General features: G+C 41.7%; 1 protein-coding gene across 9 annotated transcripts in view; it reads left to right on the top strand.

The window, feature by feature from the left end:
* dag1 (dystroglycan 1) overlaps positions 1-23041 on the top strand; it is an 89663-nt gene that overhangs the window by 54717 nt on the left and 11905 nt on the right. For 6 of the 9 annotated variants that reach the window (XM_087135181.1, XM_022248290.2, XM_087135180.1 and 3 more), the window contains 2 exons: positions 3868-3924; positions 15553-16040. In XM_087135181.1, coding sequence (XP_086991307.1) covers positions 15798-16040 — 243 coding nt within the window. In that variant the 5' untranslated portion in view covers positions 3868-3924; positions 15553-15797. Of the gene's footprint in view, positions 1-3867; positions 3925-12224; positions 12427-15552; positions 16041-23041 lie in introns of those variants that run through there. The other 3 variants (XM_022248293.2, XM_022248294.2, XM_022248295.2) reach the window with 2 other exon arrangements.

Below are 23041 nucleotides of genomic sequence, written 5' to 3'. Positions count from 1 at the left end.
GGGATAAACTGCTGAAGAAGAGTCCCAGCCTCAAATTGATTTCCGTCCTCCCCCCTGCTAAGTGCCCAATTTTCCAGGAGCAATAGTGACAGTAGTGTCTTTTTTAGGGACATGTCCCAGCTGGGGGGATGCCGGAATGGACTTGTTCATTTTATGACATGCTGCTAGAGAGGGATCAAAAGTTAAGTTGGAAAGAAATTGGAACCCTCTTCGTGTATTGAGGATGGTAGAGGTTTGAGGATTTCTTTTAAATGAAAGGACAAAGGATATTTGTATTGTGCCTCAACATTTGGGGATGCAGAATGGTAGGGAGAGGTTGTAAGGGATTGTAGAAATGGAATGGTCCAAATTAATGCATCGATCAACCAACTAGGGCTCATTACAACCAGGGTATGGAGGTCTAAAATTCTTACTACAAGAGTCTGGAAGTTTAACGGATGAATGCTAAAGATAACGTTTGCCTATGAAGGACAGTTGGAACAGTTGCCCCCCTCCTCTCATCCCAACCACCCTCCCAGGTTGTTCAGCTTCAATTGGATGGTACGCATATACAGGAATCTGGACATTGCGAAGCACTCTCGGCTGCTTGAGCATTAAACACACAAATTTTACTCAAACTCATTGACACTCATATTTTTCAGGTGTTCCTATTTTCTGCTGTGCCTTTTTTTACACATTAGGGATAAATAAATGTTAAACAAGACCCAACTTTGTATTCCACCTGCCCATTACTGCCCATCAGTGTGACAACAAGGCTTGTTAACTTGCCCAACCAGCACTGTAAAAACAAACTCTTGCCTACTCATCTCGTGGGCTGTGGATATTCATTGCTTATTTCACCTGTGATGATCAAATAAAAGAAAGTCTGAGCTTTCATCTCGGAATAAGTGCCCCCAATGGGTGCTTAGAAGGACCACCTGATCCAAATGGCAAAATAAAGCACCTGCCAGCCACAAACAGTAGAATTTCTCCCTCTCCTCCCCGAAATATTCACAAGAAGAATTTAGCATTAACTCAACACATTTCAATGACCCTGCTATTTGTGGGGGCCTGCAAGGACCTTCAGAAAGATCCCTTATTGTCCCTAAGCCTCCAAGATATTCTCTTTTTGGAGCTGAGTTGAGAAAATAAACACTCCCCTCTCTGCCCCCTGGCGAAAACAAACAAGTGAAGCAGCTTCCCCTCAGCCCTTGGCTTATGTGGCTCGCTTTTCCCCCCTCCGATCTCTGGCTGGATCATTTTTGTAGGGAGAGCTATGGTATGTTTGTTCGAATGCATATGATGCAGTCAGTACATGTAGGAGGAGCAAGAAAACACAGCCTGGATGCACCACTGCCCTCACTGCCAGCCACTCCATACACTCCAGTGGGGCCTCTTCCAAGGGGAATAATTTGTCTCCTTGTGTCAAATTTCTTCTCCAGTCTCTCTACGGTGTTCAAATCTGGACTTCCTTGTCATTGTGTAGCACTGGGGGCTTTTCTCACTTGCAACTGCCTCACCAGACATGGTTCTGATCAGTTTTTTTTTTTCGGTGGCCCTTCCCGAGAGAGACCGAATAGCTGTACACAATTGCCTTGCCCTGAAAAGGGGATTCAGGATATTTCAGTAACTGACAGGTCCTCAGAATGGCTTGCTTTGTCCAGCCGAAAAATGTTTGACAGCGTTCTCTTTGCAGCCAAGGAATAAGCTGCCTTATTTCCCCCGTTGGGAGAAACATCAAGCACAAAGTCCTTCAGCGGAGGCTTGGCCCTGTTGATTGTTATGTGCAGTGCAGTTAAAGATTCCTTTATATTTCAGCAATATTACCAGTACCATGGTCCCGAGAAAGTATTCACTGAGTTGTCATCATGCATTAAACATAGCAGTTCATTTTGCTGACAAACCAGTAAATCTGCAGAGTTGTTGAACTTCAGTTGAAACCAGAAGGTGGCTGGAATGAGTAACGTGGCTCTTACAAAACAGAAGTAATCTACATGTCTTGTTGATGCAGATCGTTTGCGCGTCATGCATTTTATTCACAAAAACCATGAATTTGTTCAGTTACTCTTACTAGTACATCCAAATCAGGAATTTTTAAAAGGCCTTGCTTGATGTACTCAAAATTTAAAGTGATGCTTACTCAGTTGGTTGGCATGATATATATTTTAACGGAAATCATTACAAACTGCAAGAAATGTAATTCTGTGCAAATGTTAGGATACATGCATGTGTGGTACATGTCCGTGTAGTTGAAATGTGCATGCTCGACAAGGCACTATACATGTACCCGGTACATGTACATGTACATACATGTAACTCTCTTGGGTGTTGAACCTGAGAAAAGGCTTTCCCAGCTGTCTTGGCTCTTGATGGCCTCTGGCATGGGGCCAGTCCTATTCAATGTCCCCTCTCCTGTAGGTATTTCCTGCATTGTGCATTTATGCATGTGGTACATGTACCTGGAAACAAGGCCATTTTCTGATGGTCAACAAGGCAGCAATTTGAACAAAACAACCATTCCAATTCCCTGAGTTAAGTGGTGTTCCTTCTTTTTTACTACATACGTGGTGAATATATCATGTTAGGTCACTCTCCAGTCTCTGAGCATTGAAGTAGAATGATAGTTATGCGGCAGAATTATCCAACTGTGGAATCTGTGTTCTGCTTGAGCTGGGATGGCTAACTGAGAAATCAAATTAGTGGTCCATCTGTTAATGATTATTGCCACAGTGTTTTATTGGCAGCTGGTGATTGCATTGTCCTTGGTTCAATAGGGAATGCAGCCAGACAGAAAAAGCCAAAATTGTTTGAATTTCAGTTTGGTCTCGGGTAACCCAACAACAAATCAGATCTCCAAACAGACATGATTTTGTGGCAAGTTACAGCAATCATTTTGAGGTTGGTTATAGCATCTTATCAATCATGATTGGTGACCTTGCCCTTGGTCATTTGAGAATGTGGGTAAATACAAGTACATATGAAATTGTGATAACCTTGAAGTACATGCAAGCTACAGTGAATGTAAGTACATGTACACTGTACATGTATATGCATAGTGTGAATGGAATTTCCAATTTGTTATTGCAAGGGAAGTGAAAGTCAAACTTTTTATGTGAGCTTGCTAACAGTTGATGATTACAGTTGAAATGAAATGATGAAAATACTTCAGAGTACAACAGTGAAATCATTCCAGCTCAATTGAATTTGATTCATTCGGTAGGAAACAGGTGTCCTTTACAATGTTGTAATTTTTAAAGGTTTACTTACCCAAAACCTGTGACGATGTCACTGTTATTGCTTTTCTGTGCTCTGTTTTTTTAAGCATTGAAAGTGGCATTGAAAAAGTATGATGACCCTGATGCGGTATGGATTTGGTGGCTCTCACTGGATTTGCATCTATTCCATTGTCTTGTTACTATGGTAACAGTGATACCACAGATGTCCGTTAGTGCTCGAGCACTGGAATTATGCAAAGAGCAGCTACTGCGTTTGCATCTCTGGTAGTTCTGTACGTGTACTGGCATGTCCCTCACCAAATGGTATTGCAGTTTGGTTATCGTTAGTAATTGGTAATCGTTGCCATATAGAAAAAGTGCATTGCAATTGTGAAGAATTACCCCGGCACACGTGTGTGGGCTTTGCATGAATAGTCGCAGCCTGCATCATAAATGATGTGCAAAAGCCATAAATTTTCAATTTGTTGCTTGCATGATCTGACCCCAAGTCCACATGAGAAAATTGACAAAAGTTCTCTTTTGAAATCCCCATAACTTACATTGATGTAATTCGCAGGGTTTGCCAAATCTGCAAAACCATTTTTCTCTCAGTGTGGGGTGATACTGGTCTGGTCTTTATTTATGAGCCGTCCTTTTCTGTCACTATCTGCAGGCTTCTTGAGTGAGCAAGCAACAAGACACATCACCTTCTGTTTGCCCTAACAAAGAGGTAGGTGTGTGTGTCTCTTTGGACACTGGTCTGTGCAGGAGTAGTTGTGATTAATTCTGGCTTGTATATGTGTTTGTTCTTCACTCACATTGCCTTATGGACATCAGTGTGTTTTCCTGTCTTTCGTCCATGATCATCAGAGTGATTCAGAACTTGTGAGGTCAGCCATCCCTTCCAAATCTGAATGCACTTGCTAACTGTCCAACGATCCATTTGGATTCTGTGGTAGGCCTGCATTCCATAACTGTACTGTAAGACTGGCAAAATTTTCCTATTTAAGCGAAGAGGATGGGTTGGACGTCCTGTAAATCACTTGTTCCCAACATCAGATGAAGTTGAAGTATATTCATCCTAGCCAAGAAGTGACAATGTTAGAATTCTTGATATGTTCGTTGTTTGGCAAGGATATTGATAAACTCACGGAAAAGGCAGAATGGTCGAGTGCTGATGTTGCAGCATGAAAGCAATATGTGCATGTACACATGTATGCCACAGGGTACAGATGGGTTAAAGTAGAACAAGGTCGTTGTGGGCATTTAGAAAGCACACCCATTCTCTACATGTTCAATTGTTCGGTTCATTCTGTTTCATGCCAAAATTTGTAAAGTTGCTGCTCAGTTAAAAGAATCGGTTTTTACATGTACTGGTATAATGACATTTTAGAGAGGAAAAGTACATTGTACTGGTACCAGTTAAGTTTGCTATTAATTCATACCAACCAGCCGAGAAGATTTGTTTTTTGTTTCTGGAAGGACAAACCCAAAGGATTTTTATTAATTTGTGTCAGCTGTAAACAGAGGAACAGTTTAAGCATGCGAACTTGTGACAGTGATGAGACAGAGCACGGGATAACAAGTAAGAGATTACGTGTACACTTGGCGTACCATAGGCTCCATGTCAAGTTGACAAATTGGCTGGCAGTTACTTAACCCTTCTTAAAATTGAAGTCAAGTTGTTAAGATGCTCATCAGCATTTGTAATGTGAAATGAATGCCTTGTGAATACAGGGACAAATTAGGACTGTCTGTATCACACACCATGTGACAAAGGGTATAAGGTGTAAAGGTTGTGAAAGGAAGATTTCTGCTTCATTCAGCGGATCCCACATCAAGCACTCACTGAAGAACAGAGGGAGCTCTTGCTTCTCCAGTGTTGGGGGGGGGTATTCAGTGGGCTATCTTTACAAGGATGTCCTTGCTCATTTTGTAAGGCATTCAAGAGGCTTGAGTCACTCCAGGGAGATCCATTGTGGCTTCATACCAGCCCTTGTCCCAAGGACTGTGGGCTTAAGGTGTTGCTTCTCCTGGGGCCTTGTGACTGTTTTCTAATTCGTACTTCATGACTCCCAGCACCTCATTTATGTGGTCAGCTTGTGATTATCAGCTATTGAAGATGTCCTCTGTTTGCCATCCCCTGATTGCTGCTGGAGTTATGTAATGTAACCCATGAGAGACAGACATGGTCTTTCCTTGCTCATTGTTTCTGTGGGGGTGGATATCTCACTTCAAGCTCTCAATGGTGGGTAGCCTACATGTGACGTGAAAGCAGTGGTAGAATGAACACATGCATTTGGGCTCTGTCACCATGAAGAGTCTTTACAAGGATATCTTCTGTAGGCCAGAGAACAGGGCCCAATTTCACGGCGCTGCTTACTGCAAGCGAAAAATTGGCGCTTCCCGTAGCAGAAAATTCTGTGCTTACGGCGAACGTATTTCACGGGTTAGAGAGGAATTTAAGCATATGCGCATGGGTATATATACTGGTACATCCCCTAACTAAGGATTCTGTGCTTAAAGGGTTAGTGCAGAATTATTCAGCTTGCGGGGTTAGCGCAGATTGGAGATCTTAAGCACGGACTGCACTCGCAGCGCCATGAAATTGGGCCCAGCACTTTTTGAGTCTCCAGTTAGACTTCAGCCCTGTGATATGGATGGTACATTTACCTGCGCAGCGGAATTCCTTTGTGATTATGAAATGCTAAATGCTTGAATATTATTTGAGGCATGGTTGCATACATTTACCTACATGTACTTGTAGGAGATTTTTTGGATCAGAAATGTTGGAACTAACATTTCTCAAATGTTGAAACTGAACACTCACTCAAATTCAGCGTGCCCTCTGTTTTGAGATAAATACAGTACGTGTGGAACATTTGCACTGAAGTTTCCTCTGTTAATACGTTACAATGGTTGTACAGGTCTGTAAGTATTGAAAAGTTCCACATCCAAAGGCAAAACCACTGAAAAGTTTTTGTCACTTGAGGTGCCAAAAACACAATGCCTCCAAAAAGTTGGCCTTGGGATATGTGCCAAAATGTACAACGCTCTCCTTTTGTGGAAGGGAATATGTTTCATATGTTTGCCCCACAGTGTTTGACTATTGGGGCCCACAGATACTGAGCTGTCAAACATTTCTCTTGGATTGCTTTGTGAGCCCCAATTTCAACATACATGTACCTGTGCTTCCTCATTGGCATCCCCTGGAAAAGCATTGTCAAATGTCTGCATTGAACTTGCAGTTGATAATGGTGGGAATGCGCATGGTTGACCATGTGGGAAGAAGCAAAAAAGCTCAAAAGGCCAGACGTCTGTCACGTCATAGTTTCCATGTATGCATTTACATGTACATGTATCTTTCCCACAGGCAAATTACTGGTAAAGACATTTCATCAGGTCGTACCAGTATGTGCTTTTCACCCAGATCTCTGTCTTATAGTTAAAACATCTGGGAAAGTTGTCTGGTGCCCAAACAGAACACCAGGCCTGGATGCAATTTTTTAGCATTCACTGTTGGGACTGTTTTCATGAAAACAGAATTGTCTATCGAAAACTGTAAAATGTGGTACAAGTTAATTGTTATTTCCCATTTTGGAAGTATTGACCGTGACATGTGCATGTACATGATTTATGCATCCGTCCTTTAAGCAGACGTGTAAAGTCTCATAGCACAAAAACTGTGGGAAAAAGTAAAGTACATGTGCATGTGAACATGTACATGTACGTGACACAGTGTGCCTGCTGAATGTGCGTGGCAAGGTAATCATTGCCTTGTAATGACTTTGCAATATAACTTGCGCCTGTTTCACACCAACTGTGGGAAAACTAGTGCGTCACTCACACACACCCTGATGTGAATTTTCTGCCTAGTATGGAATTTCTCTTAGCGCTTGACCTCTTGAGAAAACAAAAATGTCGGCCAAGTGATTTAATATGGATCAGATGAGGACAAGCATCATTTGTTGGAATGGTCCTATCTTGCATCGAAGTTGACAAGGATATAAAACTCTGGAGAAATAGACTGGTACATTTTGTATCCTGAAAAGGCCTAGTGTGTGGCAGTCCTAATGGTACATTTGAAACTATCTGCCCTGATGTGAGCTGCAAGTGCATTCACACTGACAGACAGTGACCACCATTGTGAAAGCAGTCATGAAATAATATTTTAAGGACTGCAGCCAGTACCTTTACCTGAGGCATAGTTCAGTCTTCCTGATCCAAGGATTTGATTGCTTAGAAAGGTTCAACAGAGGCCTGCCTGCCTGCTTGTGAGCCAAAGGTACTCTGCTCACTCCCCCCCCCCTCATTCCCAGGGTACAGGACAGTTAGGGCCAAATCATGTACATGTAATATTTACCAAGCCAGCAGCTGATAACACCCTCCTGAAGACCCCGAGCAGTTTCATTAACTTTGGGGTGTCTGTCCTGTGTGCCTGTCTGCATCAATATGAGCCTTCATCAGGGACAGTCTGGGCAAACAGGGAGCCTCTCCCTGGCATCTTTGGATGATCCGGATTTCTGTTGTGGAATAGAGGCCACATAGATTACTCAAGATGGGGACATTTTGGTTTTGCATCTTCCCTGAGGCATCGAGCACAACTAAAGTGGCTTGTGCATTAACTTCTGCCAGCTTTTACGTTCTTGCTTCTCCTTGCATTTTCAAACCTGTTGTGTTCCAGGTAATGGAACTTAAAGTGCATAAGTGTGCACGCAGCAGTGTGTGTATTGTTTTCCTACATGTAACTTACTTAATCTGATTCTTCTCATGAGACGGTCTTTAACCTGCCTTTAAATGCGAACAATTTTAAATTCAAACAATTTTGTGAATGTGTTTTAGGCTTTCTATTGATCTGCAGTATAGTATCTGTACTTTCAGACTCATGCCATACACGTATACATGTATTTGAGGATGTGTAAGTGTGTAAATTGTATGGTAAAACAAATACGTTGACTCACAAATGGTTTTCAATGGTTCAAGACTTACTTCATTTTCACAATCATTGCATAATGAACATTTCTTTGAAGTAGTAGAATTTCAGTCCTTGTTTGCTTGGATGAGATGCACGTTCTGAGAATTAAGGGAAGATGCTGAATGGGCCTTTCTGTGGTAGAAATTGAAAGCATGACCACCATTGAAGAACTGTACTTAAGTTGAGAGCCATTATTTGGCTTCCATACGTGACATCCACAGTTACCAAGTACAACATGTACATACATATATGCACTTGTCATGCAAGAGACGATGCGGGGTTGTGCATTTGAGACAAAATAGGCACAGGTACATGTACTGGGTACCAGTGGGTATACATGATCTGCCCTTGTCTCTTTTGAGAGGGAACCAGTAGGATGGTGTCTTCTGGAGTTCCTGCTTCTCACCCAATTCTTACCATCTCATGCCTCCTGTCTCTTCCTTCTTAATTCCCTCCTCTTCCCTTTGGCATGTCCTTGTTATCCCTTGAATCATAACATTTAAACTCGTCGAGAAAATAATAGGTATCATCTTGTAAATAACTCAGGTTCTGGATGTTTAGATACATGGAGGTCCAATACATTCCAGTACCTTATCTCATGCTCCATGCATTTGGAAAACTGATGTGCCTGTCCTTGGACACAAGCTTTTGTTTGTAGGCATAAAATAACCTGAACAAGGGACTGCTTGTGGTAGTGGGAGTATGCTGTGTGTGTGGTATTGTCATTACAGCATTCTTTTGTTGTCGTTATGGGACATTCCCATGCTTTCTGTTGCTGTGGAATTTTTTTTTTATGAAGGATTGGTGTGCTGGTTTGTGCTGTGCATTGGAGAAGTTTGTTCCCTGAAGCAGTCTGTTTGACTGATTTGTCTGTTTTTCTAGGGATTTGGTCACAGTTATTTTCAACAAAACAACGTGAGAGCATTTTCAAGTATTTACACGAACATGTGCAAATATTGTGACCAGCGTCTTTACCATGGCCTTGTAAGGTTACTATTTGAAGTATGTTGTACTGGCATGTATGGGGATTGCATTAGAAGCAACAGCAAGTAAATTGGTAAAGTTCATGTGTTCCCTGCTCAGTGCATGCACTGTTACCGGTTCATGAATCTCAACTACGTTGTACCTCAGCAGTTATGCTTGTTGCCTTAATAAAATTCTTAACCCCAAAATCCATGTTTGTACTCGACCTTAACCCTAACCCTCCTCAATCCTTCACCTGTTGGAGGACTGAGGAGTGTTAGGGTTTATAGCACATTGCTGTGCCTCCCTTAATCCTGCAAAATCTTACAAATACTTTTGGAATTTGATGGGTCTTGAAGGGCTATGGTCTGTGTTGTATTTTCTGGAGATCACTTTTATGTCAATTTGAGGGATCAGAAATGAGTTCCTCCTCATCAAAGGTCTAAAATTTCCCACGTTTTGTTCTCTGTTGCACCACATGATGACAGAAACACACATGTAGTTATTGAGTGACACTGAAATTAACTTCCAAATGCACTAGTACTCAGCCTTGGTTGTCTCTATGGGATATTGCAAGAGCTGCCAGAGACAGGTCCATACTTATGCATGGCCAGGATTCGAGGTTTGAGAATACACGAGAACTGGTTCAGGGGTTGATTTTGTTTCATTAGTCGCCTCCATGACTCAGTCGTCAGTGCGCTTCTCTCACCACGATGGAGCCAGCAGTTGATGAGCTTCGATTGGTGGCTGCGTGATTCATGCTGGCATTCACAGAGCCATCGATGAGGATTCAGAAGGGGACCTTACCCATGTGTACTCATGACCATGGTAATGAGGACACTTAATGGGACTGTTGTGTGAAGATGGCACTAAATCAACCTGAGCCTTGTTTCGGCATGCGGTCTGGAGATGCAGATGGCTGATGATCTCATGAGAATTTTCTCAGAATTATTGTCATTCAGTTTCCATGGGTGTTTCACAGCATTAAATTGGCCTATTTACCATGCGACAGATCCTTGGTCACACATTATGCCCTAGTCTTTTCTACAATTTATGCGCGTTGGAAAATGTTGAATATAAGTATGCAATGACTGATGTAAAACAGATGTTTGGCATGGTTTCATTCCTTCTACATGGGTACATGTACAGTATATGATGAGACACATGCTCCATATGTTGTATGTTCTACGAGTTATCAACTCTGATGCTGAAATCCTGTGCTCCAGTGGCATTTCCATAATTGGGATTGTTTCATTGTGAACATTCTTGTAGTTACTGGACCACATGCATGTTGTTACCACCACACTTCAGCTAACCACGAGTCATCTGAAAACTTTTGACTCACGACAATCATGTAACTTTCTGTGTCTCCCTGGTATTAGTACAAATGTTACAGTGTAGAGTGTTCTCTTATTGTGCAGAGTTTGCTGTTCAGTACTTATCTCATCTCTGTCTTGTTCTTTAACACATGTACATGTAGCTGTAGCCTTTGAGGTGGTCAGTCTTTTGAATTTCATTCCAATGTGATTTTGAGGGTAGCCTTTTTCTTTTCAGTTGATCTGGTCAGCACAAATTGGAGCCCCTCTGGGCATGGCAATCAGACCCAGTTTGGTCTTTCATCAGATTCTCAGCTCTGCTTTTACACCAGTACATCACATGCACATGTGTTGCAGTTTCCGTCATTAGTCTTTTGTTGGTCAGTGAAGTGAAGAGTGCATCATTTGTCCCGTCAGCCCACACAGCAGGGCCAGGGAGAGCATTGTACTCCTCCTTTCATCCATGTTTAGCACATCCAGAGCTTTCTTGCCCACACTGCGCAACAGTGTCCATTCCTGTCTTAGATGTGTAGGATTAATTGTGTGGATTAGCGATCAGTTTGTGGAAATGGTTCCAACTCTCACTTTGAAAAGAAGAAAAAGTTGAGAGCTGCGGAGGGAATTTGCCATGGAGGTCCTACATGCATGTACATGCCGTATTGGTACCTGTGCTCTTTTGAGTTTCGGGCATGTTGGAGAATGAGCTTGCTCAGATCAGATTGATCCAGGTAATGTACTGGTACATGGTGTGGGCTGGATTTTTGAGTTGCTGATTTCAACATAAGTACCTAGATGCTGGAGTGGAATAGTCATGGAGTGATAATTATACATGTACATGTAAAGCTTCTGAATGAAATTGTGATGTCGACATGTACCTTGATAAGTTAATATTAGATTGTCAGATTAACAGATCTTTATGTGCATGTGTATACGGTGTATTTTTAAATCAGATCAAAGCATTGAGTTTAATCCGGTTATTATTGTCATGACAATCAACCTACTGTCGGTTTCTCTTTCGCATCGGTTCCCTTTCCTGCTGTTTGTTTTCATTCCTTACTTTCGTTTTTCCCTGTGTTACATACATAAATAGGTGAGTGGACGGTATCTAGATGCCTGTACTAACAAAGCTGGTATCAATCTCTGGTTGATTGTTAGTCATTTAACCCATCAGCATTATCTTGATGTCTTTATTCCGTTTGTTTTCTGTGTGTCATTATCCCTTTCATTCCCAACCCACTTTTCTATTAAAACCCTAACCCCCTAGGGGGTGTGGAAAATCATATTAAAATTGGAGGATTGAGGACTGTTAGGGTTAACGTTTTGTGGACTTGCTAGAATTAGCATCGTTATGGTAATGTTGAATAGTTTCATTTAGATGAACTTCTCCACAGTATCATTTTTCAAGTCTTTTTATTTTATTTTTATTGCTTGTAACCACTAACTACCATTCAAGGACACATGTGCCCAAGCCCATCCCATTTCTATTATCACCACAAACCACAAAGCCACAAATTGCAGTGGAATTTCTAATCATCCATCTTGGTTGGCTGCGCATTCCAGTGTGTGGGTGATAGTTTATGCCCTTGGCTTTCTGTACTTGGCAATTCGACCGATGATGAAAGAAAAAAGAAGTGGAATTTTGGTTCTTGTTACTGGGTATGCTTCGCTAATCGCGTGCTGTAAACAACCTTTTGGGTAAAAGTGGCATCTTTTGCTGTACAAGGCTATGTAGAGATGTACAATGTACTTGTAGAGACACTGCAGTTCCGGCCTACGCACTGTGGGCAGATTGTATTGCAGCAAATTTTGGGGGAGGGTTTATATGGAGAGAAAGGATCAATTGAGTTGCTAGATGTGGGATTTTGGTTAAACCTAGTGGCTCGGTCTGTCAGCGCAGGCAGTTAAAGTGCAGGAGTGGTTCACAATCTACATGTAGATGCCGCATTTGCCAAGTACCTGGGTATCATACAACTGCAAAGTGAGTATGACATCTCTTTATCTTGGATGTCAATGATGCTGGAAGAGCAACTCAAAAGATTGCAGTAGTTCATTTCATTCACTGCATGTGATATGTCCTAAAACATGTACATGTACCGGTACGTACATGTGTGTACACATGTACATGTACTGCGTGTGGGTAGGCCATACTTTAATAAGAACCAAGTTGTTTGGACATTTCTCTGTCCCCACAATGTTTTTTGGTCCCCACAAAATAGATGAAGTACCGTGTACTTGTACCCACAGCCACGGAACAATACACATTCACGTATACCACTTAGTTGCTATGTCTGTATGTACATGTACATTTAGCCACCCCTAACAGTCCCAAATCTTCCGATTTTAATATGATTTTACATACACCCGAGGGGGTTCGGGTTAATGACATCTGCCACTAGGACTGTTTTGGTCAACTTGTCAGCACAGTTTTGCTGATTAATGTTGCCATGGACAGGTTGTGGAGGTGGGTCGTGGACCAGGTCATGGTAGTGACAGAGGACCAGCTCCATGATGGATGTCTTGCTGGAAATTCAATAACCTGACACATATGGGTGCTTCATTACGGCAGTGGAGCAGGCATTCAGGCGAGATGATGTGATGGCGAAGAAAGTGTGTTTTTTCCTCTGAGAATACTGATTGGTTTTAGGGGTCTGAAAGTTTGAGACCCAGGCATACCCATAGGTCTACTGTGCTGGGAGGTTACATGTGTATGCATACATGTAGAAGACCAAGGTTTATTGTCGGCCATGTTACGTCGTCCAGTCCGAAAAGTGATATGATTAGTACCTGTGCACGAATGTTCTATTCTTGAATGGTATGTTTATTGATTTGTAATACAGCAAACAAAATCATAAAAGCTGTTCATTGTGTTTATAACATCTTGTCATACTGGTAGCTTTCACATTGAGCAACATGTCTGAATGTTTCAACAAGCACAAGCATGTGTTACACCGGTACTCTGGGCAGACAGTCATGAAATAGTAATGGTTATGTTGAAAAGACCAGACACCATGTAAAAGATATGCGCACTTGTATGTTGTTACTGAAAACTGATACTAGGTAAAGATAATAACCAGTGGTTCGCTAAGTATATGCTATGTGTGAAAACTTTAGTTCGACTACCAGTACATGTACATGTATGGCTTTGGTGTCATCTTGGGCTGCAGACGCTTTTTCAAATGTTAGTAATTTGGCTTCGCATTGGGGATGTTAAGTTAGGTATTTGCTCTTACAGTGTCGTGTATGAATATTCATACTGTATTCTCAATGTGGTCCAAGAGTTGTGAACAAAACTCACTAACTGGCCGGGTAGGATTCAAACCGATGACTTCCTGCTTACTCTTACTGGTACAGATGTTGTCAAATATTACTGTGGAATGAACACATGAAGACTGGTTTTTTTTGTGTCTATGATGCAGCAGAAAATGAAAAATCAAGTCACATCTTAGGGGACTCAATGAAAACAAGTCAAGCCGGAATCCTGTAAGCATTAGATAAAGTTAAGGTTTGTGGAACCCGTAGTAAAAATGGGCAGAATTTCAACAACTGCTTCCCCCTTGGTTGCTGCATAACAAGTTCAATCGGTTCTTGGTTTGTCTGGGATTAGAGAGAGTATAAGCAGCATTCATTGGTTGCAGTTCTAGGCTGGTTGCAACAAAGAGGACTTAAACTTGTGAGGGTCGACTGATCTATTCGGCAGTCTAATGCTGGGAGGTCATTGTAGACATTGTCTTCCAATCCAAGGCAGGTTTGGGTTTCCTCAACTCGGCCTTCTCCCGTACTCAGCATTTTGTGTCTTGGCTATCCGTCAATGTACTGTTCTGGATGCTCACTTTATGTGCTTAGTCCATGAGTTTTGTTCACTTTGCACACGTAAGTCATTCAGAATGGGAAGAAAAATCCCCAAGCAAAACTGTAACACTGCTTTTTCCCAAAACCATTTAGAAAGCTGTCAGAAAGTGTGTGAGTCAGTGACTGGCACAACAAGAAGCAGGTCGAGTTGCCTAGTTATATAAGGAATTCCTCCCAGCAGTCACTCCTGGACAAAAAAATACTCCTTTCATCGTAAAAATCACTTCATTTCACTCTCGCTTGGGGCACCCCTTTGTCCATCGGAAGTGCACATCCCCGCCGATGCGTGACCGATAGTCCGGTGGACTGAGCTCGCTTTAATACTGTTCACAGTTGCTTTATTGAACCTGCCAACTCTGCATGGCGCATAGTGTGTATGGGAGTAGTTGTTGTGGTAGGGTAATGTTGTTCGCAAACTGAGCCAGTGGCAGCGTTAAATGTGTTTTCATCTTGGCTCTGCTGGAGTGGAAGGCAGAGCGTGGCTTTCCCTAGGTGCTAGACAGTCTGTGCACTGAGGTGGAAAGAAACCACTTCCTTTTTCCCCCTTTTTTTGAAAGATGTACGTGTACCACAGAAGGGCGGTTGAGGGCATTTGTATGCGGGAAGGTAAAGGCTTAAGAAGGCTGTAGAATGTACCACCATGAAATGTAGATTATTGGGGGGGGGGAAGTAGGGATGGTTTCAATCAAAGTTCCCACAGCTTTTCCTCCTGTTTGTTTAAGGTGTGGATGCTAGGGTTAGTATAGCTGGGATATGTCTGCCTGTGGTGGATTCAGTAGGGGGATCAATTCGGCGTTAAAATATACAGGACAAGAGGCTGGACTGAATGTGTGTCACGCGTATTTTTAAATAAGTTTGATCATGTCACATTAATGAGCTTTGTGTGAAGCCTGCAGCATGGCAATGCATCATGTCACACCTCAGATCTTCATTTTAATAGTGTCATTTGTCAGGAATGAGTAAGAGCCTGTGATCTCAATTTTTGTCTTGATTGCCGTTTGAAGCTGATAACTGAGCCATTACAAGCATCCCGTGTCTATCAATGACGTGGTCCCTGTACATGAATTTGTCAAGTTTCGTTAAGTGTTCATGCATTCTGGTTCATTCACGATGGCCTACATTGTGCATTACACATGTACATGTAGCCCGCTCTGCTCATCTCAATCATGTACCGGTAGTTCTTCCACAGCAATGTGACTGATTTAGTTACAACTGATTAATAGTCAACCAGTCTTTTGACTTGTTGTTCTTTCAGGTGCACCATGATTGCTTCTGAACCGTCAGCACACTGGAGCTGGATCTAGTCAGGAGTAGATACTTCTTTGGGAAATTCAAGGAGGTCTACCCTTCAGCAGTTCTGTACACCTTGGAAAAAAGGATACGTACTGTTCAGTGCTTGTTGCACAATCCAAAGGTCTTCAGCTTGACGTTGCCACTTCCTTTGGTACATGTACACCAATCTCGATTGAGAACATTTTGATATCTACTTCTGCATTTATCATGGCAGCATCAGCGAGCTCCGGCCCGAGGGAATTTTGTTCATGCAGCCACTGTATCCTGTTGGTTTCAGTAGTGTTGTGCCTAACAAGGACTGCCAGTGCAGGCTCTGACCTAGTACAAGCAGAACTATGGAAACCAGTGTCGTTGGGGACCGGTCTGTCTGACGTAACAGCCACCGTGGGCAGGGTTTTCAAGTTTACGGTGCCGGAAGACGCGTTCAAGGGAGACAACTTAAGATACCAGGTTTGTATTCATTCTGCACCTGTAATTTGTCGTCGTTTCATTTTGTCAAAAAAGAAAACTTTGGTACAACAAAATTTGCTCCTGACTTGTGGAAAGGAAACCCAACCTGAAAAGAATTTCAGCAAGTCCAAACTGGCTTACAATTACAAGACATTTATGGGATGAACATTTTTAACATATGCACTGACTGCCAGTTGATATTTTTGTTCTTCTTATCCTTGCTATTTTCTGGTTCTTATCTCACAAAAGCCTCTTCATGCTGTAAAAGTCCTCTCTTGTTTGAAATAAGATAAAGCTGAAGTGATTGTGGGCTACGCATTCCTGTAGTTAATCTCATGTAAGTTTCCTATCAAAATAAGCAAGGCCTGCTCACAAACCTGTGTTAACATTGGTTGACTTAAGAGTATTTCGTACACAGGTCAAATTGGAAATTCTAAATGTACATCTAACAATTATTGATTTGATGACACTGGGTGGACTTCAGTGTAAAATTATTCAACAGAGTTTTAAACAAAAATCTTTGGTTAAAAAAATTGGAGTCACAAATGGAATTCAATTTGAGTACAGAAGTGTTTCACTTAAAAAGAATACGGAAAATTGCATTTTGCACCAGAAATGCTGACTGTGAGTTGAAACAGTTCAAACTGCTGAGTGAGGATTGACCTGAGGGGGCAAATCAATGATCTGTACTTTTTGGCAAAGTCAGAGTCAGGCTTCAGCAATTCGGGGTGTTAAGTCCCGCCCAGCTAATGTCCACAAACACTTTGCAAACCAAGGTGTAAAGTTTCAGCCAGGAAAGGTTAATCGATGCGTGCTCATGCGTTTAGCTTTTCCCTTGTGGGTTTGCCTACTTTGGCCTATCTTCATCCTGCTGTGGAGGATTTGTGTGTTCACTGTGTTAGTAAATAAAGTACAAAATGTAACACAGGAATGTTATTTTCAGAGGTTCTCCTCTTCTACAGTTTTACACAAACACACAGTTATTTACTTGATACCAGTACATGTATGTTTGACATCAGCAGTGTCCATGAAAACACGCATGCGTCATGTTTTATAAATTTGTGTCAGTGGGATTCATGGGACATGTGTCCGTGTTGGAATACTGTATTTCCTCTAGCCCTCACACTCACAGTTCAGTGTAAATCTGCCAGTAGAATCTTGTCAGATTTGGCAGGATTGGTATGAATCCAGTAGGTCTGTGACAGTTACACTTTCAAGTTTCAACAAGTAGACAGGCTCATCAATATGGGCACTGGAGAAAGCAGTGGCCAACTCTCCAGCTTCTTCCAAATCTCAATTGCATAATTAAATACACGTAAACATCTATGTACATGTAGCCTCCAAGAAAGAGGGTCCTCTTCGGCTTGTGCACAGATAATATCACTGTGGATTTCATTACCCCGTTTTGCTCAGTTTCACCTGATCTAGTTGCATGATGTACAAATCGTGTAGGCTATATATTTGAAGTCCAGTCGCACTTTTGCAGGAGAGTCCAGACAACGTAATTGCATCGTTTGGTAGCTTTTGGCAGTTGCCCTAGTTGGAAAGAGAGAGTAAAAAAAAAAGAAATTAAAAAATCAAATTTTAGAGTGCGCTGTCATTTGAAACAGGCGTAGGATCTTATAGCTTCAGGCTAGACAGGTCAGTTCCTATGCTCTCTGCGATGACGGCGATAAAAATGTGGTCATGACTTTTGCCATGCCTGGGATTCCGATTTCTGGTATCGCCTGATGTACCCAGTGGATGATTTGATCTAACTGACTTAGGGGAGAATGGTGACAAATATGGTACAGGCAGAACCAAGACTTTGTGACACTCGGGGGAATTCAAAAATCAAGAAAGGAGGTGAGGTATTGGTGAGTGTGGCTGGATGTGTTTACCTGGAGATGCTGGATGTTGGGGCTGATGTTAAAAGGCTCATTCGTGATGTAAACACAGGAAGGGAGCTTGTAGGGGTGAGGGGATCAGGCCGCAACAAAGGGTCATTTATTTGGCAATGTTCATCATCTTAGAAGAGGTTGGTTCCCCGTAGGTTTTTTGGTTATCCAGGCATATATGTAACTGGTAAATTTTACTGGGATAGCACTCACAGTGCAAAAGCTTGTGCAGAAAACACGAGGGGGAAAGACAACTTGGGGCAATTTTATTAGAACAGCAGCTGTAATTTATCACTATTTGGAAGTTGTTTATTTGTAGCAAAGTTTTGAATGACCAGAACGACTTCAATGTGAGCCTATTCTCCAGGGTGGTACATTTGCCTGAAGACTTCCAGATTTCCTTATTCAGCTGAATGAGAAATTGGCAATTGTTTCCATCTGTTACAAGATAGGGAGTGATGAATTGCCAGCTACGTTATGACAGCAATGAAAGGCAGCTCACAGACTGCTTGAAACCAGATTGCTTGAAACCTTGCAGCGGAAAACATTGATTAATAGCTCTCCATTTTAATCCCAAAAGTGTTTTTTCCCCAGCAAGTCAGCAGGGGTAGAGGCACCAGAATAGCCAAATTTGTTTCTTGACTTGTACATGTAAATAATTTATGCACAAAGACACAACCAGTGCCAGGCATGGAATATATCCAAAGATAGCTGACGACCTTTCACACATTCTGTGCATGCTGTAAAAAAAAAGTCGAAAAATACTTTACAAAATGTTGGCCAACATAATATTTGCTCTTTTCAGTTTCCGACTTTCCATTTGCCTGCCTTTTGTGCTTGTACACTTTGTAGTTTTGTTTCACCAGCTTGTCACTGAGTAAAAACTGTCGGGAGTGTACCAGGAAGCCTAAGTTCCCCAAAAAACTTGCACTGTATTCTTGGCTTACGTCCATAGCGAATTTTCCTAACTATGTGCGCAGTGCTTTAAACAATCAGTTAACCTGTATTCATCTCAAAACGTCCTGATGAGTGATATTACATGTAGTTAGGGGTCATGTTCTAGTGGTTTAACCTGTCTGATTTTTTGGGGGGTCAGTTTGGTTGCATTGCGGTCGTACATGTACATGATGTGCGCTCGGCTTCTTGAAATCTTTGAACAGGATTTCCCATTTGGAACATTTCCAAGTTGCTTTCTGTCTTCATGTTTATCTCATCATGTCCGCCTCCTTTTTTCCTCTGCAGAGAAAAGGCAAAATGGAGATGGAGTGGTCATACCAGCCTTTTACTGGAAATTGTTTATTTTTGTTTCACCGCTCTTGTAAAAACATATTTTGGTGGACAGGAAATGCATCTCTCACCGGCTCCATAGATTTTGCTCAGGAATTCCCCACCCCCCCAAATTGATATGAGATCTTACAAAGCTGTTCTGTCTCCTTTTGTAAACATACATTGTACATGTACAGCCAGAAATATGCTGTGTATTTGTGGGGAAAAAATGGAATCAGTTACCTAACTCTGTATCTTAAAGACTGATGCATTGATCCTTGATGATTGCATCCCATCAAGGTCTGTGTTTTGGGCTAGTAAGTACATGTGTTATCCATTTGTCCTTAATGGTCATAATGTACTGTATATGTACATGTAACCAGAGTTGACTCGAGTCACAATTTTTGGTGCGACTTGACTCGAATCCTGACGGGTAAATGACTCGCTTGACTTAAGTCTCTGCCATCAGATGAGACTTGACTGGACTCAAGTCTCTCATGGAGACTCGAGTACATGTAAGACTTGGGTCTCAAAAAAATTGATTTGAAGCAAAATTTGAGTTGGCTGGATACCTGTCACTCTAATTTATTTTCAGTATGTCTAAATGAAAATAAAAAAATGACTACATGTAATATGTACATGTAATTGTGTTTTTATTGTATTTTGTTCCAAAATTTGTGACTCAAATTGACTCAAGCTGGGTACTAGTACTTGACTCAACTCGACTTGACCACACAACGTGACTTGACTCAAAAGACTCAACTCAAGTCAGAATGTTAAATGACCAAATCAGGTCACCAAATTTAGTGACTCCTTACAACACTGCATGTAACAAATTCTTTTCAAATACCGCTAACTTGAACACTGACAGTAATATTACCGTATTTGGCTAGTGATATGCTGTCGTATTTTGGGCTGTCGTATTTTGTCCCATTCAGAACAGGTGCCTTTGAAGTGATGTTCAATGCCCAAATGCCAAAATATTCACAGCGACTGTTGAAAAAATCTTGTCAGAGGAAAGGACTTCAAGGATTCAAATGAATTTACAGCACTTGGTAAAGTTAGCCTACATATCACGTGTAGGAATAACTGCGGATTGATACATGTACTGTACATGTTGTAACACAGGTACAGTAACACACAGCCAAGTGCCCGGTCAACAGAAGTTATTAGAAATTATCCTTGACTCACACAGCTGCTGTCATTCATATGTCTTTTGTTGGAGTTTGTTTTGTACCTAGTTCGACCCAATTATTCTGAATATCAGATTGCTAGATGAAAAGCATTTGAATACAATCTGTAGATGTCAAACTTGTACCGTGCCCAAAAAATGTAGTTGTGTTCAGCAACCCTGAGGGAGACAAGGCTCAAACTGGTCAACTGCCAAGAAAGGGTTTTGTGGTCCAGTACAAGAGTGGCTTAATGGAGGGTGTGGAGCAGAAATTGCTTTTTGTGCTCTTTTCTCAGTCATAGAAAATTGTCCAGTTTGCCCCAGATTAAACCCACCTCCAAACTTTGTCTGAACCAGATTGTTCATAATCCACCAGGAGTATTTGGGGATTTCTCTAGGTTCAGGAAAGCAGAGCCCAGCAGCTGTTACGTTACATAGCGCTGGCTGTCGTGCCCCTTATAAAGTCAAAAGAGCAAAGCATCATTGGATTCCTGCACAGTGGAGGATTTCCAAGGTCCGTGAAGATTCAAAGCAGAAATGTACATGTACATGGGGTCAGGGTAAAAAAAAATGTATACATCCTTCTGGTGCTTTGTGTGGTCTCCTTTCCTTACTTACACCATCAAGAATTTTTCGGTAGACTTTTTCCTGTGAGAAGAATTTGCAGTATAAGCGAATCCATCTTGACTGCAGTGTATCTCAATTAAAATAAATTGGTGATGAGGCGGAGAAACAAGCTGGGCTGATTGAAAGCCGTAAAACCCGTATGTCACCTGCAGTCAGCTGGGCCGTAAATAAAGCTGGAGCATTTGTTGGAGTACTGCCATAATCCAAGGAACAAAGATGTCAGTTTTTACGGCTGTGCTGTTTCCTCAAAAATGAAATTGATTGGAGATGTCCATGCAGTGCTGAAAGACCGATAACACCGTGAAATGTATGAAAAATTTGTCAGAATGACAAGACAATATATTAAAAATGCATGGGGTATAGTCAGTTCAGCACAATGTAATGCTTGTGTATGGCAGAAAACAACCTAGCAACATGTTATTGGCGCTGGAATAATTTTAACACGACAGTACATGTACAATCATACAACATACCGGTACAAGAAAGAGATTTAACATTTCATTGTTGAATATGTGCATTCTCAAAAGTGTCCTCAAAATGATAAGGAAATTTGCACATTCTTAACTTCAGTCTCAAAACACATATGCAGGCAAATGTAAGGCACATGTGCTAAATATGATCTTCTGCATGATGTATTTCTTGTCTGTCTGTCCTGAGGGACCGCAGACCAATAAATGACAATTTAATTTTCTTTGACCCTGGACCATTCCAGAGCAAATTGGTCCGGCATCAGTTGAGGAGGATAATGTACAGCCCTCTCTGGTGCAGTTCAGGATTTGTGATCCCTTCTGAGGCATAAAAAAAATGAAAACCAAACAAAAATGAGCTGGATGTGGAATTACTCAAATTTGATGTGAACAGTCTAGCGTACCAGGTGATGTGCTGTTGACATACATGCTATTACATGGACTAGTGGACTTGCTTGAGTCACATACTGTTGACACCCTGTCTCCACTGGAAATCTTGTAAATTTCTCTCAAATTTGAAGATGTTTTTTACAAGAACTCTTCAGTGGTAGAGACCTTTGGTAAAAGTGTTGGCAGTGGAGTTGTGGGATAAGTGTGAAAAGAATGGGAGAGGCGAGTTATGTTAATTAAACGGTATGAGAATTTGCACTTTCTGCATAAATCTATTCATCAGGAAAGCATAAAACAATTACATGTAAGTGCATTGCTTAGTAGCATTTTGAACTTTCAGATGTTTTTTTCCCCTGGAAGAATTTCCTGACAAAAATCTCATAAAGGGCATGCTTCAGAGGATATCTGTGTGCTGGTTGAATGCCTTCAGTATGTCAAGCGGGTTGTTAAATTGTTGCTGTGCTGGCAGCAGAGATAGGATGCCAAGCAGTCGGTGTAACACTTCCATCTTCCGGGCTTTACCGCAACTCCCCTCTAAAAACCGTCCTGTTTGCATTCACTCTGCAGTACTATTCAATGTGCGTGTGATTCATGGGCCAGGCGGAATGTCCGCTCGCATTAATCTAGCCGTCACGTCCCGCCGGTGGCCCAATCATGTGCAAATTCTTTACCCGCTGGTTGCTGGTTATCATGGCCAATATCCAGGCTGAGTCACGCCCAAGAAAGAGAAAGACGGGGAGAAAAGACCGAGTCAAGATACAACGTAATAATCAACCATTCTGCCATCGCAGTTGGTAGCCCAGTGTATTAATGCAACAGCAGCCCAGGGCTGGGTTGTGTAATGTATGTTTATACGCTTAATTTGCACTGATACAAACAAGCTGATGGTTCTTGAGTTGTACATGGACGTACATGTAGGAGCAACAGGATTGTACAAATATTTTGGTTATGCATGCTCACGCTTTTGCTACATTGTGCATCTGCCCGCAGGACACACAAAAGGACTGACGTTCATGAAGTAGATTGTTGTTTTGTCCAGACTCCTTGTGTGTTACATGCGACAGTTTAGATTGACGTGACTTTTCTCTGTTTTAAGAGGAGTGGATGAATACGAACGTGTATGTTCAGGTCCCTTCCCTGAAATTGCAGGTTTTCTGAGGAAAAATATGTACAAGTTTTGTACATAAGATGGAGATCCACTAA

The sequence above is a fragment of the Acanthaster planci genome, linkage group LG04 (genome assembly GCF_054643075.1).
Source record: "Acanthaster planci isolate LZ-2023a linkage group LG04, COTS_SCS, whole genome shotgun sequence".
NCBI lineage: Eukaryota > Metazoa > Echinodermata > Asteroidea > Valvatida > Acanthasteridae > Acanthaster > Acanthaster planci.
The sequence above is the reverse complement of the archived record's forward strand: the minus strand, read 5'-3'. Positions and strand labels throughout refer to the sequence as shown.